At 54.1% G+C, this 17,606-nt stretch overlaps 8 protein-coding genes across 8 annotated transcripts; 3 read left to right on the top strand and 5 right to left on the bottom strand.

Moving 5' to 3' along the window:
• Positions 1-1,839: 1,839 nt before the first annotated feature.
• CMQ_7157 (cell division control protein) lies at positions 1,840-2,514 on the bottom strand (the record flags this gene model as incomplete). The annotated part of the gene is made up of 3 exons (XM_014314162.1): positions 1,840-1,894; positions 1,950-2,341; positions 2,410-2,514. 3 exons carry the CDS (start codon positions 2,512-2,514, stop codon positions 1,840-1,842), a joined length of 552 nt encoding a protein of 183 aa, XP_014169637.1.
• A 466-nt stretch (positions 2,515-2,980) lies between these two features.
• Positions 2,981-4,705, top strand: CMQ_7563 (cellular morphogenesis protein; the record flags this gene model as incomplete). The annotated part of the gene is made up of 1 exon (XM_014314568.1): positions 2,981-4,705. One exon carries the CDS (start codon positions 2,981-2,983, stop codon positions 4,703-4,705), a length of 1,725 nt encoding a protein of 574 aa, XP_014170043.1.
• A 242-nt stretch (positions 4,706-4,947) lies between these two features.
• Positions 4,948-5,876, bottom strand: CMQ_7686 (actin cytoskeleton protein; the record flags this gene model as incomplete). Its single annotated transcript, XM_014314691.1, has 2 exons — positions 4,948-5,734; positions 5,794-5,876. The coding sequence occupies 2 exons, from the start codon at positions 5,874-5,876 to the stop codon at positions 4,948-4,950; spliced, it is 870 nt and encodes a 289-aa protein (XP_014170166.1).
• Positions 5,877-6,359: 483 nt separating this feature from the next.
• CMQ_7636 (uncharacterized protein) lies at positions 6,360-6,644 on the bottom strand (the record flags this gene model as incomplete). Its single annotated transcript, XM_014314641.1, has 2 exons — positions 6,360-6,434; positions 6,510-6,644. 2 exons carry the CDS (start codon positions 6,642-6,644, stop codon positions 6,360-6,362), a joined length of 210 nt encoding a protein of 69 aa, XP_014170116.1.
• A 595-nt stretch (positions 6,645-7,239) lies between these two features.
• CMQ_7677 (uncharacterized protein) lies at positions 7,240-8,775 on the top strand (the record flags this gene model as incomplete). Its single annotated transcript, XM_014314682.1, has 1 exon — positions 7,240-8,775. One exon carries the CDS (start codon positions 7,240-7,242, stop codon positions 8,773-8,775), a length of 1,536 nt encoding a protein of 511 aa, XP_014170157.1.
• A 498-nt stretch (positions 8,776-9,273) lies between these two features.
• Positions 9,274-9,575, bottom strand: CMQ_7499 (copper resistance protein; the record flags this gene model as incomplete). Its single annotated transcript, XM_014314504.1, has 2 exons — positions 9,274-9,458; positions 9,527-9,575. 2 exons carry the CDS (start codon positions 9,573-9,575, stop codon positions 9,274-9,276), a joined length of 234 nt encoding a protein of 77 aa, XP_014169979.1.
• A 964-nt stretch (positions 9,576-10,539) lies between these two features.
• On the bottom strand, positions 10,540-11,019 carry CMQ_7444 (oligopeptidase family protein; the record flags this gene model as incomplete). The annotated part of the gene is made up of 1 exon (XM_014314449.1): positions 10,540-11,019. The coding sequence occupies one exon, from the start codon at positions 11,017-11,019 to the stop codon at positions 10,540-10,542; it is 480 nt and encodes a 159-aa protein (XP_014169924.1).
• A 4,482-nt stretch (positions 11,020-15,501) lies between these two features.
• On the top strand, positions 15,502-17,038 carry CMQ_7613 (methyltransferase type 12; the record flags this gene model as incomplete). The annotated part of the gene is made up of 8 exons (XM_014314618.1): positions 15,502-15,573; positions 15,637-15,668; positions 15,858-15,864; positions 15,919-15,963; positions 16,025-16,182; positions 16,258-16,314; positions 16,380-16,734; positions 16,808-17,038. The coding sequence occupies 8 exons, from the start codon at positions 15,502-15,504 to the stop codon at positions 17,036-17,038; spliced, it is 957 nt and encodes a 318-aa protein (XP_014170093.1).
• Between the last annotated feature and the right edge of the window lie 568 nt (positions 17,039-17,606).

Here is a 17,606-nt window from a genome sequence, read left to right as displayed (position 1 = left end):
CATCTGCAGGTTGACTTACACGCGATCACAGGCCGGTGCCAATGGACGACTGAAATGAATTGCCGGGCGGTGGGCCGAAGCTGCCCCCAGCGTCGAACAAAAGCACCTTTCCTTACACGGCGACAGACCCTCCATTCCTGCCACCCCCCCATGTCTCCGACCAATGCAGCTAAGGCTGAACGTCATAGCAGTCACCCCCCCTTCTCCCAAGGCGCAGTGCAATGTGCTGCCCAGCAGCACCTTTTTGTGCCAGGACGTCAGATAGGAACATATCGGGACCGATGACGGGAGCGCGTGCCCGTTCGCCGTATTGGGCCTGCATTGCCTGCCTTGCTCCATCACACCTGCAGGCGACAATGTCCTGCCTGCTCGATCGCCAACGGCTGTGAAAGATACTCGGGACGGCCTCCTGCAACTACTTTGAATGTACGGAGTACCGAAGGATGACGCCAAAAAGCACACAGCACGACACACTATTCTGTACCCGTACGCCCCCCCTCTCCGATGATGCCTGATGCACACGAGCTTTTTCCTGTCCAAAAAGGTGGACAAAGGTCCAGAACCAGTTCCCCAGGACGGCAGCGATCCCCACTGTTAATGCTAGCGAGCCCCACTTCTCGGAGCACTGCCCCGCCATTTCAGCTCTTCCGGTCTTTTCCGAGGTACTTCTGAAATGCCATGCTGCCCCGCAAACATCTGTGGTCGGGGAAAGTACCGGCTGCTCGCTTCCGGACAAGAGGCGTGGCTGACGTAATCATTTCCTTCGTGACCTACGCTCCTGCTAAAAGCTACCAAAGGAGCACATGTGATGCTCTTTCAAAGGGGGGAAATTTGCAGAGTTTGCACCCGGAGTGGATAGAGACGGCCAGCTGATCTCCGGCTTTTTGCGCAACAAATTCGGATGTGCCAGAACGAACCAAATGAGCATCTTCATCACCGGTGTCAGAGGTGGCCGTTCTTTCGAGAGCATGTATCTGTATCTGCGGATGCGAAGAACACGAAAACAATCCGGAACCGCGCCTTGTTCTCCCCACGCGGCAACAGTACTGTCCATTTTTCCCTTTTATTTTATTTTATTTTATTTAAATTTTACTTTATTTTCTATGCCGCTATCCCTTTTCCCTTCGGCCGCTAGCAAAACCTCCTAGGAGCAAATGAAAACGGCCACAAAGGTATTATCCGACTGCAGCTCCAAAACCGGTAAAACCTCTCTCCACTCCTCCCACACGCTGCCCACCCTGTCTCCGCCGCTGCATGGCTATGCTGTTTCATTCTGCGACCGCTTCTCCGACTTCAGCCGACAGCTGTGTGCCTTCCGACACCTCGGAACGGCTTCGGGCTGTGCTTCGGCAGATTGCCACACCATTTGCCAGCGTCGGTCTTGGCACGGCGGACATACGGCTGAAGGATGGAGTGATAACCGATAGCAGAATAATAGACGGAACCAAAGCCAGGAATCGCTGCATGAACAAAGATTGTTGCCACGAATATGCAGTAATGGTGCCAAACATGCGAGCCGACTCCTACTCGCGCACCAATAACCTCACGACACTGCAAAAAGGATCATGATTGGAATTGCGTCGCGATCGTCGCGCTCTTTCCCCGGACAGCCAAGGAGCAGACCGGAGCCCGAGCATTGCAGACCGGCACAGCGAAAAGGCAGAGAACCAAAAGTTGCATTTTAGACAAAAAAGGGATTAAAAACATGTTGCGTAGTAGCCTGGTATTGGAAATGAGCCGGGTCCTTCTCTTGGCAATGCAAAGCATCCGGCTGCTCGCGCTCTTGCAGCCGATGACGGCCTGCCTGCTCTCTCCGGTCAGCACAGAGCAGTGTCCCCGTCACAGCTGCCGCTTGGCCATCATGACCTTGACAAATTCCTCTTCGTTGATACCTCTAAAAGTGTGTCAGCATGATGTGACAGCAGAAGGAAGGCATCGCGGCAACTTACCCCTTGCCGTCTGCGTCAAATTCCCTAATCATTGCCGCGAGTTCGCTCTCCTCCATCGACTGCCCGATCTCCTTCATCACCCGCCGCAAGTCCTCCACCGTGATCACGCCTTTGCCCTCGGTGTCAAACAGATGGTAGGCTCGTCGGCACTCGGTATCCGGGTCGCGCTCTGCCATCAGCTTTCCGGCAATGCCCTGAAACACGGGTAGAGTGAATTCGCGCCAGATAGGCGCACATTCCTTTTCGCGCGGCCATGCGGTCGGCGGTATTGCGTACTTTGTCAGATACGAGAACGTCTCCTGCTTGGGTAGGTCGAAACCGAGCGCGCGGAGACTGAAGCGGAACTCGTGGTAGTCGATGCGGCCGTCCTTGTCGGCATCAAAGACAGTAAACTGAAGCAGATGAGTCAGAATTGGAACCGTCCGGTTTGCCGGAGCTTCTGAAGTTTCGAGAAACTCACCGCCTCGGTAATCTGGTTGCGCTGGTCTTCGGACAGGCGGTGGAACTCGTCCCGCGATGGCTGCTGGTGGACCAGCTCCTTGCCGGATACCCTTGATCCCATCATCTTGTCGGATTTGCCAGTGCTGTCGCAGAGCGGAAAGACGAGAGTCGGAGGTCGAAGTAGAGAAGATGAAGGCCAAATTGTATGTCAGCGGGAGCAGCTGACAGCTCTCTGATGGTCGAAACAGTGCGGCTGTGACGCAATGCAAATTTTTGTGCAGTAAAAGACGCCAAAGTATTGGGAGACGGTTGTGCGACTGCGAAGGTATCGCTTGTTGACTTTTGATACCCGTTAGCGATAGTCCTCTTTTGACGCGTTGTCACGCGTTTCTAGCTCTTTTGCGACGCTTGTAATATCTTTCAGTCCTCCCCGCAACGCGTATAGTGCCTGCAGTAGCTCTGACCGGATAATCGCATATGGAGCTCGCGATAAGAGATAACGCGATACTGCGACACCGCGATATAATTTTTTTTTTGAGAAGCTCATTGTTGAAGCAAGGCCATTGCTGTACCGACTACCAGCCGCAATTATGCCGAAAAGAAAACTGACCGTGGCGAAGCAACAGGAGAAGAAGCTGCGAAAGAGGCGAGAGAAGGTGCGAAAACTACCGGTACCACGACCAGAAATTGCCGTGAAGCGGTTCGAGCGAGGACTACAAGATGTCCTCCGAGCGCTGAAGAAGGCCAAGAGCTTCGAGCGGCAACGGCTGGCGAAGCGGATCATAACCGAAACGAAGGCGTCCGAGAAGTGGAAAAAGAAGCAAGCAAAGCGGAAGAGTGGCAGCACGGCAGCTGATGGGAAAGATGGCGACCGTCCCGACGGAGCCGCTCAAAAGATAGAGCGACTGCAGCGAGAGATGCAGGTGCTAAAGATTCTGGATCTCGAAGTGGCGGCCCGGGTCCATCTGGCCAACTGCATGCTGCGGACCAAGGACATTGTCGAGGCACCGGGACCGCTTGCGGCACATCTCCAGGCCATAGCCGAGTTGCCAACAGACAAGAAGCAGCGCGGCGATGCGGCCGATGTCCACAACGTCACAAGTGCGCTGTACAACCGGACGGATGTGCGCGAGAAAGTGTCAAAGGCTGTTACGGGGGTGTGCTTGCTGCTGTGTGTGCCGATTCCGGAGCGGTATCAGCGAGAGGAATGGACAAAGGAGGAGCGGAAGAACATCAAGTCTGGAAAGGCGGATGACGACGACGACGAGTTGGAGATTATTGACGGCACATCAGACGAGGATGAGAGCGATTCTGTTTCTGGCGAGGACGAGGCCGAAGCCGAAAAGGAAGAGAAGGAGGGTGGAGAAGAAGAGGGGGACGATGCCGAGCCAGATACCGATGCAGAAGAGCGGGCATTAGACAGATTTGAAGCACGACTGGGCGGTTTATCCGAGGACGACGACAGTGAGGATGAGGACCTGGAGACGCTGCGGGCCAAGTACAAAAAGGCACTGGCAGAGGGTCCTGTCGAGGCAGACGAGAGCGAAGAAGACGAAGAAGACGAGGAGGACCTTGAGATGAGCGAGGAAGACGAGGAGGGAATTGAAGAGGGAGTGGATTTCTACGTCGACGAGGGACCATCCCGGAAGATTGGGGTTGCCTCGTCCGAATCTGGGTCAGACGAGGACGACTTGGAGTCGGATTCGGATTCGGATTCGGATTCGGACGGCACAGACGACTCGGATGAGGACGCCGTCGAGCCGCCACGCAAGCGCCGCGCCACTGCTGTGCTGCCGGCCAAGGACAACCGGGCCGCGGCAGCCGACTCGCGTTTCCTGCCCACGCTCATGGGCGGCTACGTCTCAGATGGCGGCTCGAGCGACGGCGGCCGCCGGGACGACGATGACGCGGCCGCCACGCGGATGCTGGCGCAGCGCAAAAATCGGCGCGGCCAGCGTGCGCGACAGGCAATCTGGGAAAAGAAGTACAAAGAGCAGGCACGGCACGTCAAGGAGGCCGGGCAAGCTCAAGCTGGCAGCGCTAAGACGGGGTGGGACGCTAAACGCGGTGCTGTCGGCGCAGATGAAGGGCCTCGCTGGCTGCGGCGCAAGCTGGGCAGACAGACTGGAGGCGGCGGTGGTGCCAAAAAGACCGGCGACATGACTGCAGCTGCGGCTGCGACTGGATCCAGAAAAGAGACCAAGAGGAGCAAAGACGATGCCGGCCCACTGCATCCCAGCTGGGAGGCGGCCAAGGCGGCCAAGGAAAAGGCACAGACGGCAACATTTACGGGCAAGAAGATTACGTTTGACTAGAGGGACTTGGTCATGCATGTCGTCACCGACAAGAGCGTTGAAAACGGAAATCCCCATTGGTTCATTATACCACAATAATGCTAGCTATATAGAGCACAATTTCAAAGGCAAAGCAAGCCAAAGTCAATCGCACCAGCCGGTCTCGCTTTGGCCCATTTTCACACAGGAGTCCATCGCAAGCAATAACAATGTGCAGCCGCGGAACAAGAGAGAAGAGAGAACAGACAGACAGACGGACACGCTTACGAGGTCGGGGCCGTCGGCGGGGGGTCGAACTTGGGCGCACTGCTCGGTACGGGAGCGCCGGTGCTGGCAGTGGTGGCAGCCGGGACCGGAGCCTCTGAGGTGACCGGAGCAGCGGACGAGGTGCTGGTGGTTGGTGGAGCGGCAAACTTTTTCTCGTCGCCGAAGAGCTTTTCGAGGCCGGCAGCCTTGTAGGCGCTGCCGCCGTGCTCTTGCTTCTTGATCTCGGCGAGACGGCGGGCCTCCTCGTGGACATCCTTGGCCTGGCGCTGGGTGAGGGTATAAAAGTCGACGACACGCTTGCCGGTCGGCGAGTTGGAAGCCTTTTCAAAGTAGGAGCCGAGGCCGGTGAGCAGGGTGTTGGCCCGCTGGGTGAGGTTGTACGACTGGTCGGCCGTCTTGGCGCGCTCGGTGGCGTGGTACTTGCTGTTGAGGTCGTTCAACTTGCTGACAAAGCGCGAAGTCACGTTGTGGCGGTGGTCCAGATCGATGGCGCGCTCGAGGGCGGCGTCGCCGATGACGTAGCCATGGGCCAGGTACTCGGCAAAGATGCGCGCCCGCGGCTTCTCCTCCTGCGTGAGCTCGCCGCTGTGCTGCTCGACCGAGGCATCGCCCTGGGTTGCCGGCTCCTCGGGCTTGGCCGTGCCCGCCACACCGATGTGGTTGGGGCCCAGCTGCGTGTTGTTCAGGAGCAGCGCCGTCTTGGCGGCCGTGTCCTTCTCGAACTGCACCGTGGCCGACTTGGTCTCGCCCTCGGCCGAGACTTGGATGTCGACGATCTTGCCACTAGACAGGTCAGAAATGAAGCGGAAAGGGGAAAAGAGTTGGATCTCTTAAGCACGCACCAGAAGCTGAAAAAGTCCTGGACCTCCTTGTCGCCAGTCGCAGGAGCAATGTTCGTGACGGTGACGGTGGTGGGGCTCGACATGATGACGGTCGTTTGGCTGGATGGAAAGAAGAGAAAGGGGACAGAAAGACGGGGGAGACTGAGGGACAGAGGACAGAAAGACGACCAGACCACATAAGAGGACAGTTTTTAAAGCAACGGGGGCACGTAATATGTACGCGCCAAAACGGGCAAGCGGCCAGGCCCTTACACATGCAAGCTTGCGGCAAGAGCGATGGAGGGGCAGAGAACAACGTCATCCTCCCCGAGCGAAAGCGGGTCCTGAGACGTGTCGCCAGCAGTTAGTATCAGGCGGGCTGCAGTGGCTGTGCAGCCGGCGTCATGACGCGTGCAGCCCACAGGGCCGTCCACTAAGCGGCAGGGAGTTTCTCTACTTTGGAGCTCTGCATGGCGCCTCCTGTCGACAAGGTCGCACTTTCAACTGGCTACTTGGACCGTGGGCCCAGTTGAGCGTCACTGGGAGCTAATCTTGTTCATTTGCTCTTCCTGTACTCCGTATCTCGTCTACTCGCGCAGTTTCCCGTCAAACTTCTCCTTCACCACGTCCTCCAACGGACCCTTTGGGTTAGATGTCAGGTTCTACATGCGAGCCGAGTTAGCTCTCTTGCCTTGCTTTCTTTTTCGGCGCCTTTCTCCCGTTTGACTTGCCTCCACTCCGGTGCTGCTGCCAGACTGTTCCGAATGCTTGTTCGCGTCATGATCCGACGAAGTCTGGCCGGATCCCATCACGTCGTGCACCTGTGCGCCGGTTTGGCGCTCGGGCTCGGGCGAGTTGCGGCCTTCAGGCATCTTGTCTGCTCTGCTTGTATTATATTACTTTGCGTTTCGCGGACTTGTTTCAGTTGAAGCTATTGTTGGAGACTCAAACTCCAAACCAAGCTCTTATATATGACTACATGTACGACCAGCTTCCTTGAATGTTTCGTCATGGCCAACCATTGCATCATCTGTTCCATCTCTGCCATCCTTTGTCCAATCAAGATGGTACAGTGCGAACACAGTACACATCTGTTACTAACACTCACCACTGTGCCCCTGTAAATAGTGGGGCCTATCGATCTGGCGAAGCCATGTTCCAGGCTTCACACACAGTAGCACCGGTTTACCAACGAATCCATTCGTCCATTCTCTGGCTGCCCGCGGACACAGACAGCATCAACATTCACTCGACGCGCATCCGAGCACTGGTGTTTCATCCGTATGCAGCTCGGAGATGCAGTCTCGTTGCGGTCTGCACTCCCGTGGTCCCTCTCTCCTTTATTCTCCATCGTTGGCTGAAGAACGACATCAGGCCTCTGACAGGATCGCTCTCATCCTCGCCTCACACTCGTTTCACTCCTAATCTCTCGCTCCCACAGCACGTGACCCGCATCCATCGTCCGAGATGCCTGATCTCAACTCGGTTCCGCCGTCGCCTCGCGTGCTCGCCACCAGCCGACAGCCGACCTCTTCGACCATGATACCCTCCTCCTCGACGACAAACCAGGGACACATGCCTCCACCGCCGCTGCCGGCCTCGCCATCGTCCATGCACGTCTTCCCATCGAACCAGATGGCCGTCAGCCAGGGCACCGCCCAAACGGCCGCCCTGCCTTCGCCCTACTTTCCGCCGCCGGCAACATTCATCTTGGCCAGTCCTCCGGCTGATGGACCTGGAGTCGGCCCAGGTCCGGGCCCTCTTCGTCTCCCCCGGCCGCTGACGGCGGCAGAGCTGCACATGCAGCTCGAGAAGGAGCAGGAGGCTGTGGTTAACCGGCTGACGCGCGAGCTGACGCTGCTGCGCGCTCAAAACGCCTCAGTCGTGTCCAACGCCTCGTCCACGTCTAACGGCGCCGTCTCGGATGCATCGATCCCCTCGTCAGCTCCCGTCCAGGACGCTCACTCGCTGCTCTCTGGCACCACCGGCTTCTCCATCCCCTCTTCTGCCGGCCGCCATAGCCGCACCTACTCCAACACCAGCACCCGCAGTCAGACCGCTGCTGCTGGCAGCACGCCGTCTGTCGTGGCCATCACCTCGCCGGCTCCCATTCGTCCGGCCGCTCCGGTGCCCATCCGTCCGGCCGCTGCCCCTGGCCTGAGCCGCCAGAACAGCGCTGCCTCGCGCCGCAGTCACACCAACTCGCCCGGACCCCCGTCGCTGTCGCAGTCTTACAGCCACTCGTACCTCAACGACCCGCTCATGGCCGGAAACTTCCACCAGCACCAGCACCCGCACCAGCACCCCCATCAGCACATTCACACTCACTCGTACTCGCACCAGCAGGTGGCCCACGGCATCCGTGGGGCTACGCCGTCGTCCAATGACCTGTCACCGTCCATCGTGCCTGGGACTGCCCGCTACGAAGAAACGGCCTTTTACCGGGCCGAACTGGAGAACGTGAAGCGCGAGAACGAGGCCCTCAAGCGCCGCATCCGGGAGCTGGAGCGTACCGCAGCAGCTGCTGCAAGTGTGGCAGGAACACCAGCCTCGTCGGCCTCTGCTACGGTTGCTTCCTCTCAGCTGCAGCAGCCACAACAACAACAGCAACAGCCGCTACAGCCACCACAACCACAGCACCACCATCACCAGCCACGGGGACGACACGAGCGCCACTCCAGCGAGATCAGCCGCGGACGAAGCGAGAGCGTCAGCACCACGGGCAGCCTGAGCGCCATGCCGTCTGGGTCGGTGGTCGGCCAGCCCACTGGATCAGCATCCGTCCTGCCGGCAGGCTTTCCCGGACCGCTGGTGGGCGGCGCCGGTATCGCAGGCCGGCGCGAGAGCGTCCGGGAGCGGGTCACCAGCATGCTGAGCATGACCGGCAGCGTGGCTGGCAGCGTTGGCGTTGGTGTGCCTGAGGACGAGCTGCAGGTCGGCGAGAGCGCTGCCAGCGCTGGCCTGAGTGCTCAAGAGGCCGGCAGCAGCGGCCCGCCGGTATAGTGATGCCCTGTCGGTCACCCGGCTTTTATCTTTCTTTTGTCGGTTGTGCTGTGTGGTCGCATCTCTGCCACCAGATGGGGGAGCAAAAAGTATGGCATAGATTCGGATTGTGATTGTCACTCGTTTTATTCTACTTTAATAGCTTGGGAAATTTGATCCGTGGAACGGATATCAAAAAGACTGTTAGTACTTGCAGGATAATAAAAAACTATGGCACTGTGACAGCTACGACCGAATGGCACAACGCTGCAAGACGTATTCTGTTTTTGTGAACTGTTCCGTATTGATAAGAGGTGCATGAAGCTTCTCCCCTGTCAGATAATCTCTTCCCTGTTCCGATCCCGATGGTATTCCCCATTTGTTTTTTGCCCCAGACGATGCAATACTACTGCAGGCCCATTGACTCCCAAGATACAAAATGCATAAACCGGCGTTTGTCGATGAAGATGAAAAGTGCAAAAGTTACGGCTTGTCCTCCGGACATGAGCCGGAACCCCTTTACTTGCGCGTCGTGAAGTCGGTCTCGTTGGACGAAGCGCCGGCGCTGGTCTCGCACGTGCAGGCGCCAGCAGGCCGCTGGCCGCAGCTGCAGCGGTCGCCTGCCGTCGAGTTCTCTGATGCAGCCTTGCTGCAGTCGCACTGGAGCGCGGAGCGCTTGCCGCAAGAGCAGGTCGCCTTCTGGGCTATTGTACGGGTCAGCGGGAGAAGAGAGGGAGGAGAGGTGTTGTCAGAGGGAAGAGTGTAAACGTACCACAGATGCACTCAGAACCGCCCTTGCCGCAGCATGTAGAAGGAGCCATTGGGAAGAGTGGGTGTGGTTGTGGTGGGTGAAGCGAGGCTGAAGTCAAGCAGAATAATTTCCTAATTAGGAGAGTTTAATCGTGTGAGAAGAGGAAGTTAGATTGCAGTCTTGGCCAAAGATGCTGGTGCTGGATGTGAACTGAACGAAAAGTAGTCTCCAGAGAAAGGGACGAGAGCTCTATTTATGCTGTGACAAAATGCTGGGCAATCATGCTGGGTTTTTCTGGGACGTTCGACCACACGACCAGGTCCCAGTCCGGAACAGGCCATTATTCATCTTTGTCATGATTCTAGCCAGGCAAAGTGGTCATCGTCCGCCCTGGGATTGGCTGCAGATAGTTTTGCCGATAATCTCTGCCCAATAAGGTGCTGCATGATTACCACTGCCCACCAACCAGAGCGCTGCTATTGTCATTTTGGTCAGCGTCTGTAATTGCTTTTGTCCCAGTCGGGTTTCCGCCACTGAGCCTCGTTCTGCCAGCCGGCTGCCTGTTCCTGGGCTTACGTGTATCGCACTAATGACCTGGCCTGTTTCTTGATAAAAAAAAAGTGTTGCCTTTTAATTCGTTTCTACTACATCTATCGTCTAGATACATACGATCGCATCTGTATGTACACTTTAAGGCGATACCAATGAACATTTTTCTTTGGTGAATCGCATTATTCGATAGCCAGCGGCTCAGTCACCGGAGGCGCCAGTTTGCTGCCGTGAGTGTCTGTGAACTTATTAATCCATACAATGACTGTTCTGTACCAGTGGAGGGAGTTGGCCGGCTTGACCACGATATGGCCCTCATCAGGGAAATTTGAGAAATCTCGAAGGGATGCCCTTCAGCTGGCAGACGTTGTGGGCAGCAAGTCCATCAGGGATTGGACACCGGTAGTCACAGCTACTATGAATGATGAGTAAGGTGTTGACCAGTTCTGTGTAAAGCGTGTTGGATCATTGCGATCCCAAATCTCCTAGACCTCCCATGGCATGCAACGCATGGTCTTGGCAACATCGCAGCCAATATTGGATCCAAACATGCCATAGCCACTGATTACTCCGTCGTGACAAACGAGCGCGCGAAACTCCTTGGCAAGTGGTTGTCCTGCTATCCAATTGATCAGGTAGCCGCCATAGCTTGCACCGATGGCTGCGGCACGAGACAAGTCGGCATAAGGCATCGTCCTCTTTACATGCTCGAAGCAGTTCACAACATCGCCATACGGACGGCCGCCCCAGGCACCCTGTATGTCGTCTGTGAAGGCCTTGCCGAAACCGGTGGATCCCGTCGGATTCACCGCAACCACGACGTACTCTTGCTCTGCATAAAGCGGCAGATCAGACAGCTGAGAAGAACGCAGTCCGAGAGTCGCACCGCCCTTGGTGGCGCTGAAAAGGGGATGGAGCTGCTTTGTGCTTGGGTCCATAAGGACGAAGATGCTGCTATCCAGCATTGTGCTCTTGTTAATAAAAGATGCGTATCTGTCGCGGCTTTTCCCAGACAATAAATGCTTGAGACTGAACCATCTCGGCTCAAGAGGGTCGGAACAGCACGGATCGATTTCGTCGTTTCCGAAAGATTCAGTGGGATCGAATAGAGACGGATGCGTGCATCATGATCTGCCGTGAAATAGAGCGTACTCGAGTCGTTTGACCAAATGAAGGAACTCGGACAAACATCCCAGACTTCTGCTTGGCTCGCGTCTGCGAAGAGTGTGACTTTGATCGGCTCTTCCAGCTCACTGATCGATCTTATGATGAAGAAGGTATTCCAGACACCGTCTCGGCTGTCCTCTCGCTTGAAAAACGCGGCAGCATTGCCGTCCGGCGAGAAGTACACAGACGACGATGAACCCGCCCAACCAGGAACCCGGATGCGACGCCAGCGTGAAGCAGCTGGTTCGTTGAAGCTCGGGACCGAAAGACAGTACAAATCATCGGCCATATCTCGAATAGGCTCTCGTAGGTTTGGGGCTGTCAGGAGGATGCCTGTGGTAGAGATATCGTAGGAACCGCCAAGAATGAATGGATTCTGAAGAATGGAGGGGAACTCAATACCAGTCCCCTTCGGCGAGTTGATCGGCTGGCGTGCAGACAGTTTGTGTCTCTCAGCCAAAGCGTGCTGCGCTGTAGCATGTAGTACTTGTCGTAGTAGCAAACGAAGGGAGTATCGTACTCTCTGGCTGACGAGGATGGCTTAACGTCAGTTGCAGAATCAAACATAGTGCCGTCAGAGTTTGCAAGAGCAGTGAATGCCAGCGCAGCTGAGCCATCGGGGAGTATTTTGGTCTTTACATTTGCCACGGAGGCAGATGCAATCGACTCAGCGACATATGCCCTTGAAAGTCAGCGTTGGCACCAGCTTGCAAATATCAGTCGACACGAGGCACCCTTTTTGTCGTCCTCCCCGGCGGTGCCAATCCAAATATTGGTCTGATCCCGGCTGGCGACACGTTGCAACTAGAGGACCTTTCTAGCGACCAACCATTGCGGTGCCTCAACTTGGTCGCTGTCCGAAAATAGCGTGCTATGGCCGGTTCTCACGTCCAACACCTTGATTTAGTCAAGTCAGCTCCGGTTTCAATGGAATATGTTGAGACAGTATACAAGGCATACGTGCCCTCGTCATTTGGAGCAGCAGGTGAGTAGCGTGGTGTCGAGATCAACAGCCTGAAGCAAGACAAGGTTATCAGCCAACTCGAACCATAGCACTGCATATTCAACGGCGTAACGATTGACGTACTCGGGGGTGAGGCTGGGGTTAACAGGGACAAGCAGTTTGAGAATTCGCCCGTTTCGGTATATAGAGGTGGTTTAAAAAGTGTCCAGCAGAGTCCCTAATCAGACAAAATACATATACTACTGAGCTTGCAGGTACGAGATTGGTGTAGGATGGCTTTAGGCAGACAGTCCAAAATAGGAAAGGCTTCGGAAGATAGGAAGCTGTCAGAAAGCTTCCAAGAAGCTGCTCGGAAGATAGGAACCTGAAAATAGGGAGCTCCACCCAAAAACAAACTGGGCGACCCGGCCACATCCGTCACAGCTATGACTCGTATGTACGGGGCAGACGGCTGAGATCTGGAGCTATCTTCCGTGGATGAAGCCATATCCCTCTAGTCCACCTACAACTTGATGAATACTTAAGTGTAGGCTAACGCTACAACGAATCCGCATACAAGGCCTACCCTCCTGTATTTGAGTTCTGGGAACGATGGAAGGGCTGATAGCGGACGAAAGTGACATACACACTAAGATGATAGCTAAATATAAAGATATTTCGGCATGGTGGGTAGTGTCATCTCTTCTCCTTCTCCTCCGTTGTCGACAAATTTAGATAGACTCAAGTTCGCAGCACCTGGACGGCCCTGTTCAGGCTTTCCACCTCCCGCATCAGAACCCGGCGCCGGTTTCTCGAAATTGTGCCCTCCCCTGCAATCATGTTCAGCTTTTCAGCACTTAGTTCCAAGAGCCGGTCGGCACATGGCATTTTCAGTGGGCTCTTAGGACCTATAAGAAGATTGCAATAAATAACTTGTTAGCAAATCGTGTTGACAAAGCGCTTCTGAGCTATCTTAAAGTAGCTCTCGACAGTGTCTAGGATATATTCACACACTTGCTGCACATTGTCTATGTCGACAACATGCTTGCCGATCCGGCCTATAAAGAAATATTGTTCCTTCCACTACAACGTTTGCACGCGTAGTCTTGAAGGGACTCAACTATGCGACCACCGCGCTTTTTCTGCAAGTCCGGGCTGAAATAATGATTGAATGTGACGGGCAGGCCACAGCGTTCGATGTCAAGGATAAAGTGTGCACGTTCGATAGCACACTTGTACTTGTTACACAGCTCATCGCGGAGGATGCTGTCCCAGATCTGGTCCCTAACTGCTGAGTCTGAGCAGATTGCAATGAGTTTCCAGGAACATCGATCACAATAAGGTGGATTTGCTGCGAACAAGTTAGGAGACAAAATACAGTACGACCGAGTAGTGCTGCACTTACGTTAATTCCACTGATTTCTATCTTCACTATATCCTCACTAAAGGCTGAGAGGCCTTCAGTCTTGGAATCTATGTCCGTCCGAATCCCCATAGTCTTACTTGCCTGCCACATCGCATTAGTGCTACTCAGATTGGTACATGACACATTTCCTGAAAGATCTTGGCAAGGTTTTCATCTTGCATCTCCCCATCTATCTGCCTGCGGAACGCCAAAAGGCTCTCTTTGAGAGTATCGCCTGCATCTGGTCGCGAAATAATGGAGATGGAGATACGTTCTTGCGTCTCTCGGGCTAGGTGATCTGAGTAGCGTACTGCGTACATAGGCCGGCAGCGCGAGGAAACGAAAGCCCAGTCAAGCTTTCGAAGACGGAGCTATTTCCAGGCAATTGGTCACCTACCATATTATTCTACGGTTTCAGTATTAGTTGTGTATGGTGAGTGGATTCGTGTAGGTATAGTACTATACATGAGGCAGTGGGATAATTGCGCCGACATTCGTCTCTCGGATATTATCAATCTTGGTCAGGATGGCCTGGTTCTCTAGGTTGGCTCGGGCGTCTGCCATTTTGCTAGATGGATAGATGTCTTAGTTAAGGGAAGGCCGGGGAGTACCTTTAGCTTTATAGAGAATTGTTGTATATATATAATTGTTGATATACTGGGTAGAAGCGGTGATCGATTTATTCTGACTTCGGAATCGGTGAATAAGGCCACGGGATGATCAGCGGGGTGATCATCTCCGGCCTAGATCTTACATTTTTGTAAATCATTGCAGGCATGTGCTTCTCCTCCCAATGAGGCCGCTTGATAGAAAAATGTATATTATGCAAGGATAAAAGGTACACTTCTATCGAAGTCTTTCTATGATAAACGAGTCAACGTATGTTGGCATTATAGCTAGCTTCCAATAAAAAAGTAGTTAGATCGGGGGTTCCTGTTTTTCCAAGACGTTCTGTTCTATTCGCACTATATACGGTACAAGATGTCTGCATTCAGATTTGTTTTTCCCAGCTAGTCAAAGCCTTTCTTAGCCGTAACAGATCCCTCTCCCTTCTAATCTTACCGCCTTTTTGCATTATCTGCGCCTCTAAATATATTCTAGCAAAACCCCTTTTTCAAATCGCTGCTTGGTGATCTAAATCTCTACCAAAATTCAAGCAGAAGCTGAGACTGGGCCTGTCGAAAGTTACAACAAAGCACATTCTCTGTACAGGTTAGGGTCTTCCTATTCTGATACTTATCCAGCTATGTTTTTGGGGGGTTCAACGCCTCGCCGGCATGCTCGTTTGCTTGAGCAGAGGCCGTCTCCTGGGCGCAGGGTTTCTTAGCTGTACTCCGTACGGTGTATTAGCTGATCCCACGTATGTTGCTTGTTGAGATAACAGTGGAGTCTATCTGCATGATGACTTAGTCAGCTCGCACCGGAGCACAAAGCATCCCGAATAGTTGTGATCACCGAATAGTTCCAGCTCTGACTGGTATCAGATATCTTATTGATCATCAGAGGCCTTTACACCCAGATTAGCAAGTAGACCATTCTTCAGTTCATTTCAATACATTCAAGCCATATGACAGATGCTTCCTTTAACATCACCAGTCAGCACTCATGGGGCAATCCGTACGGAGTTCAACAGCTAGCACGACCTGCCGATCACCAAGACACGAATTAATCTGTCTCGTACTCCGCACTCCGTAGGCTGTTCATGAAATCCCGAGAGCACCACGGAAAAGAAGGGGACTGGTGATAGGGGCAAACTTCTGTCGTGATCTTGCTAGACCGAACTAAACAGGAAAGGTCTGCCAGCTAGTCAAATGTCGGCCGAAATGAAGTGGGGTTAGAGGGGCTTTAAACTCGGCAACAAACTGTCGCCGTTTTGTCGTTGTGCTTTCTTGTTTTTGGCCCCCGCTCATATTTGACAGAAAATAGGGAAATATGACGGAGCAATCAAGCGCGGTACCAGAGCCGCGTGCATTCCTGACAGAGAATCCTCTGCAGGCTGACGATGTAAGACCCCTCTCTGTGGATTTGATTCGATCCTGTGCACATGCTGACTGGCGGTGAGTCCAGGAGGGTTTTGACGACGGTGCCTCCCTAAATTCGTACGTTTTGGCCGGAGATGGCAGCGGTGCCGGGAAAGGCAGGCTACTGACAATTCTGCCACTTCTTGCTCGATTATAGTGCAAGCTATATAACCTCGCTGAGCTCTAGCATCTACAACTACAAGCAAGTCCGGCCATGCAACCAGTCCGTTCAGAGCGACAGCAACTAACCTGAGTCGTCCAATACAGATACGAGGTTTGATCCCTGTGACCGAGGTCTCTTCGTCGAGTGTTGCTGCTGACTGCCTAGAACGGCCGTCGCTATCATGCATTTCGCGAGGGCAGCTACTTTGTGGTATGTGTCTGGTGGCTGTCAGAGGAGTAGAGACCGAAGACCAAGACTGACATCGGCGTAGCCCAACGACGAGGAAGAGCAGGGCCGTATGGATCTAGTCCACCACATCTACCGGCTCATACTCGGAGGAAAGCTGTACTTGTCGCCTCTGAAGGACCAGGTCGGCCGCGTGCTCGACATGGGCACTGGAACTGGCATCTGGGCCATGGACTTTGCCGAGTGCGTGCAATGCTTTTTCTAATCATTTATTTGCTGTCCGAAGACTGACGCTAGCTTCTTTCATTCGCTCTGCAGTGAGCATCCAGAGGCCGAAGTGCTGGGCACGGATCTGAGTCCTATCCAGCCGAACTGGTAAGGAGTGGCCGATTGCATAAGTAATGCCCTAGCTGGCACACAAAGGCCTAACAGGGCGCTAGGGTCCCGCCTAATTGCATCTTTGAGATCGAAGACTTTGAGTCCGACTGGCTCTATGGCCGTCCGTTTGACTTTGTCTTTGGTCGCGAGCTGGAGGCCTGCATCGCCGACGACCGGGCCTTGTTCCGCCGCGTCTTTGAGAATCTCAAGCCTGGCGGCTACTTTGAGATGCAGGGCGTCAACCCGGAGTTTCTGTCCGACGACGACACGGCGAAGAAGGCCCTCAACGCGAACAAATGGATGCAGCTCATGGTCGACGGCGCCGCCAAGTTTGGCAAGCCCTTTGACACGCCCATCCACTGGAAGGAAAAGTTCATCGAGGCCGGTTTTGTTGATGTGAAGCAGGAGGTTCGCAAGGTAAGTAAAGCCGCATGGATTTACAAAGCAAAAAGGGCAGGCTGACCTTTCGTTAACCTGCCGCATTGTGTAGCTCCCTATAGGCGCCTGGCCGAAAGACCCCAAGCTCAAGGAAATCGGCAGGGCGCAGTCATACCAGGAGCTGCAGGTCATCGACTCGTACACACCGGGCCTGCTGTCACGTGGTCTCGGCTGGTCCGCCATTGAGATCAACGTCTTCATGCCAATGGTTCGCACAGATCTCAAAAATCCCGACATCCATCTCTACCTGCCCGTCTACTTTGTCTGGGGACGGAAGCCCTAAAGCGGAGCGAGAAGCATGTGTCTTTCTTCTACCAAATATTAGTCCATAGTCCAGTTTACAATCTCATCAAAGCCTTACCCAGATTGTTCCCAGAGTCCTGACAAGTTCGAGTGGATACGAAAAACAGTAGTTTTGGCTAGAGGCGTATAAAGTCGACACACTACTATCAAACTTAGGCGCCCCGCGTAGACTAGTTATAAGCTTCCCTCAGGGGCGTAGTTTGTAATAGGCCTCTAAGCCAACTAATTAAGGCCCGCCCCTACTATGTGTCACCCTGTACGGAGTATATATATGGCCTGTATCTATTCAACGACAAAACGCGGCATGGCTTGTTAAATAACGTATACCTAATGTCTAACTGTTGGTTGTATTAGGTACAAAAGGAACAGGGAGAAGGTGCGGCCTTTTCTGTCAAAAGGGGTGGGCCATGATAGGTGTGATGCTCATTGGGCTACTCCGTACTCAGTATAATATTCTGACAATTTCGACCGACAAGGAGAAAATTCTACATGGTGGGTTCCTGAACGGCCAATAAGGTCCAGACTCGTGCTTACTTTACACAGCCATA

The sequence above is a fragment of the Grosmannia clavigera genome (genome assembly GCF_000143105.1).
Source record: "Grosmannia clavigera kw1407 unplaced genomic scaffold GCSC_173, whole genome shotgun sequence".
Lineage (NCBI taxonomy): Eukaryota > Fungi > Ascomycota > Sordariomycetes > Ophiostomatales > Ophiostomataceae > Leptographium > Leptographium clavigerum.
This window is presented reverse-complemented; position numbering and strand designations above follow the sequence as displayed.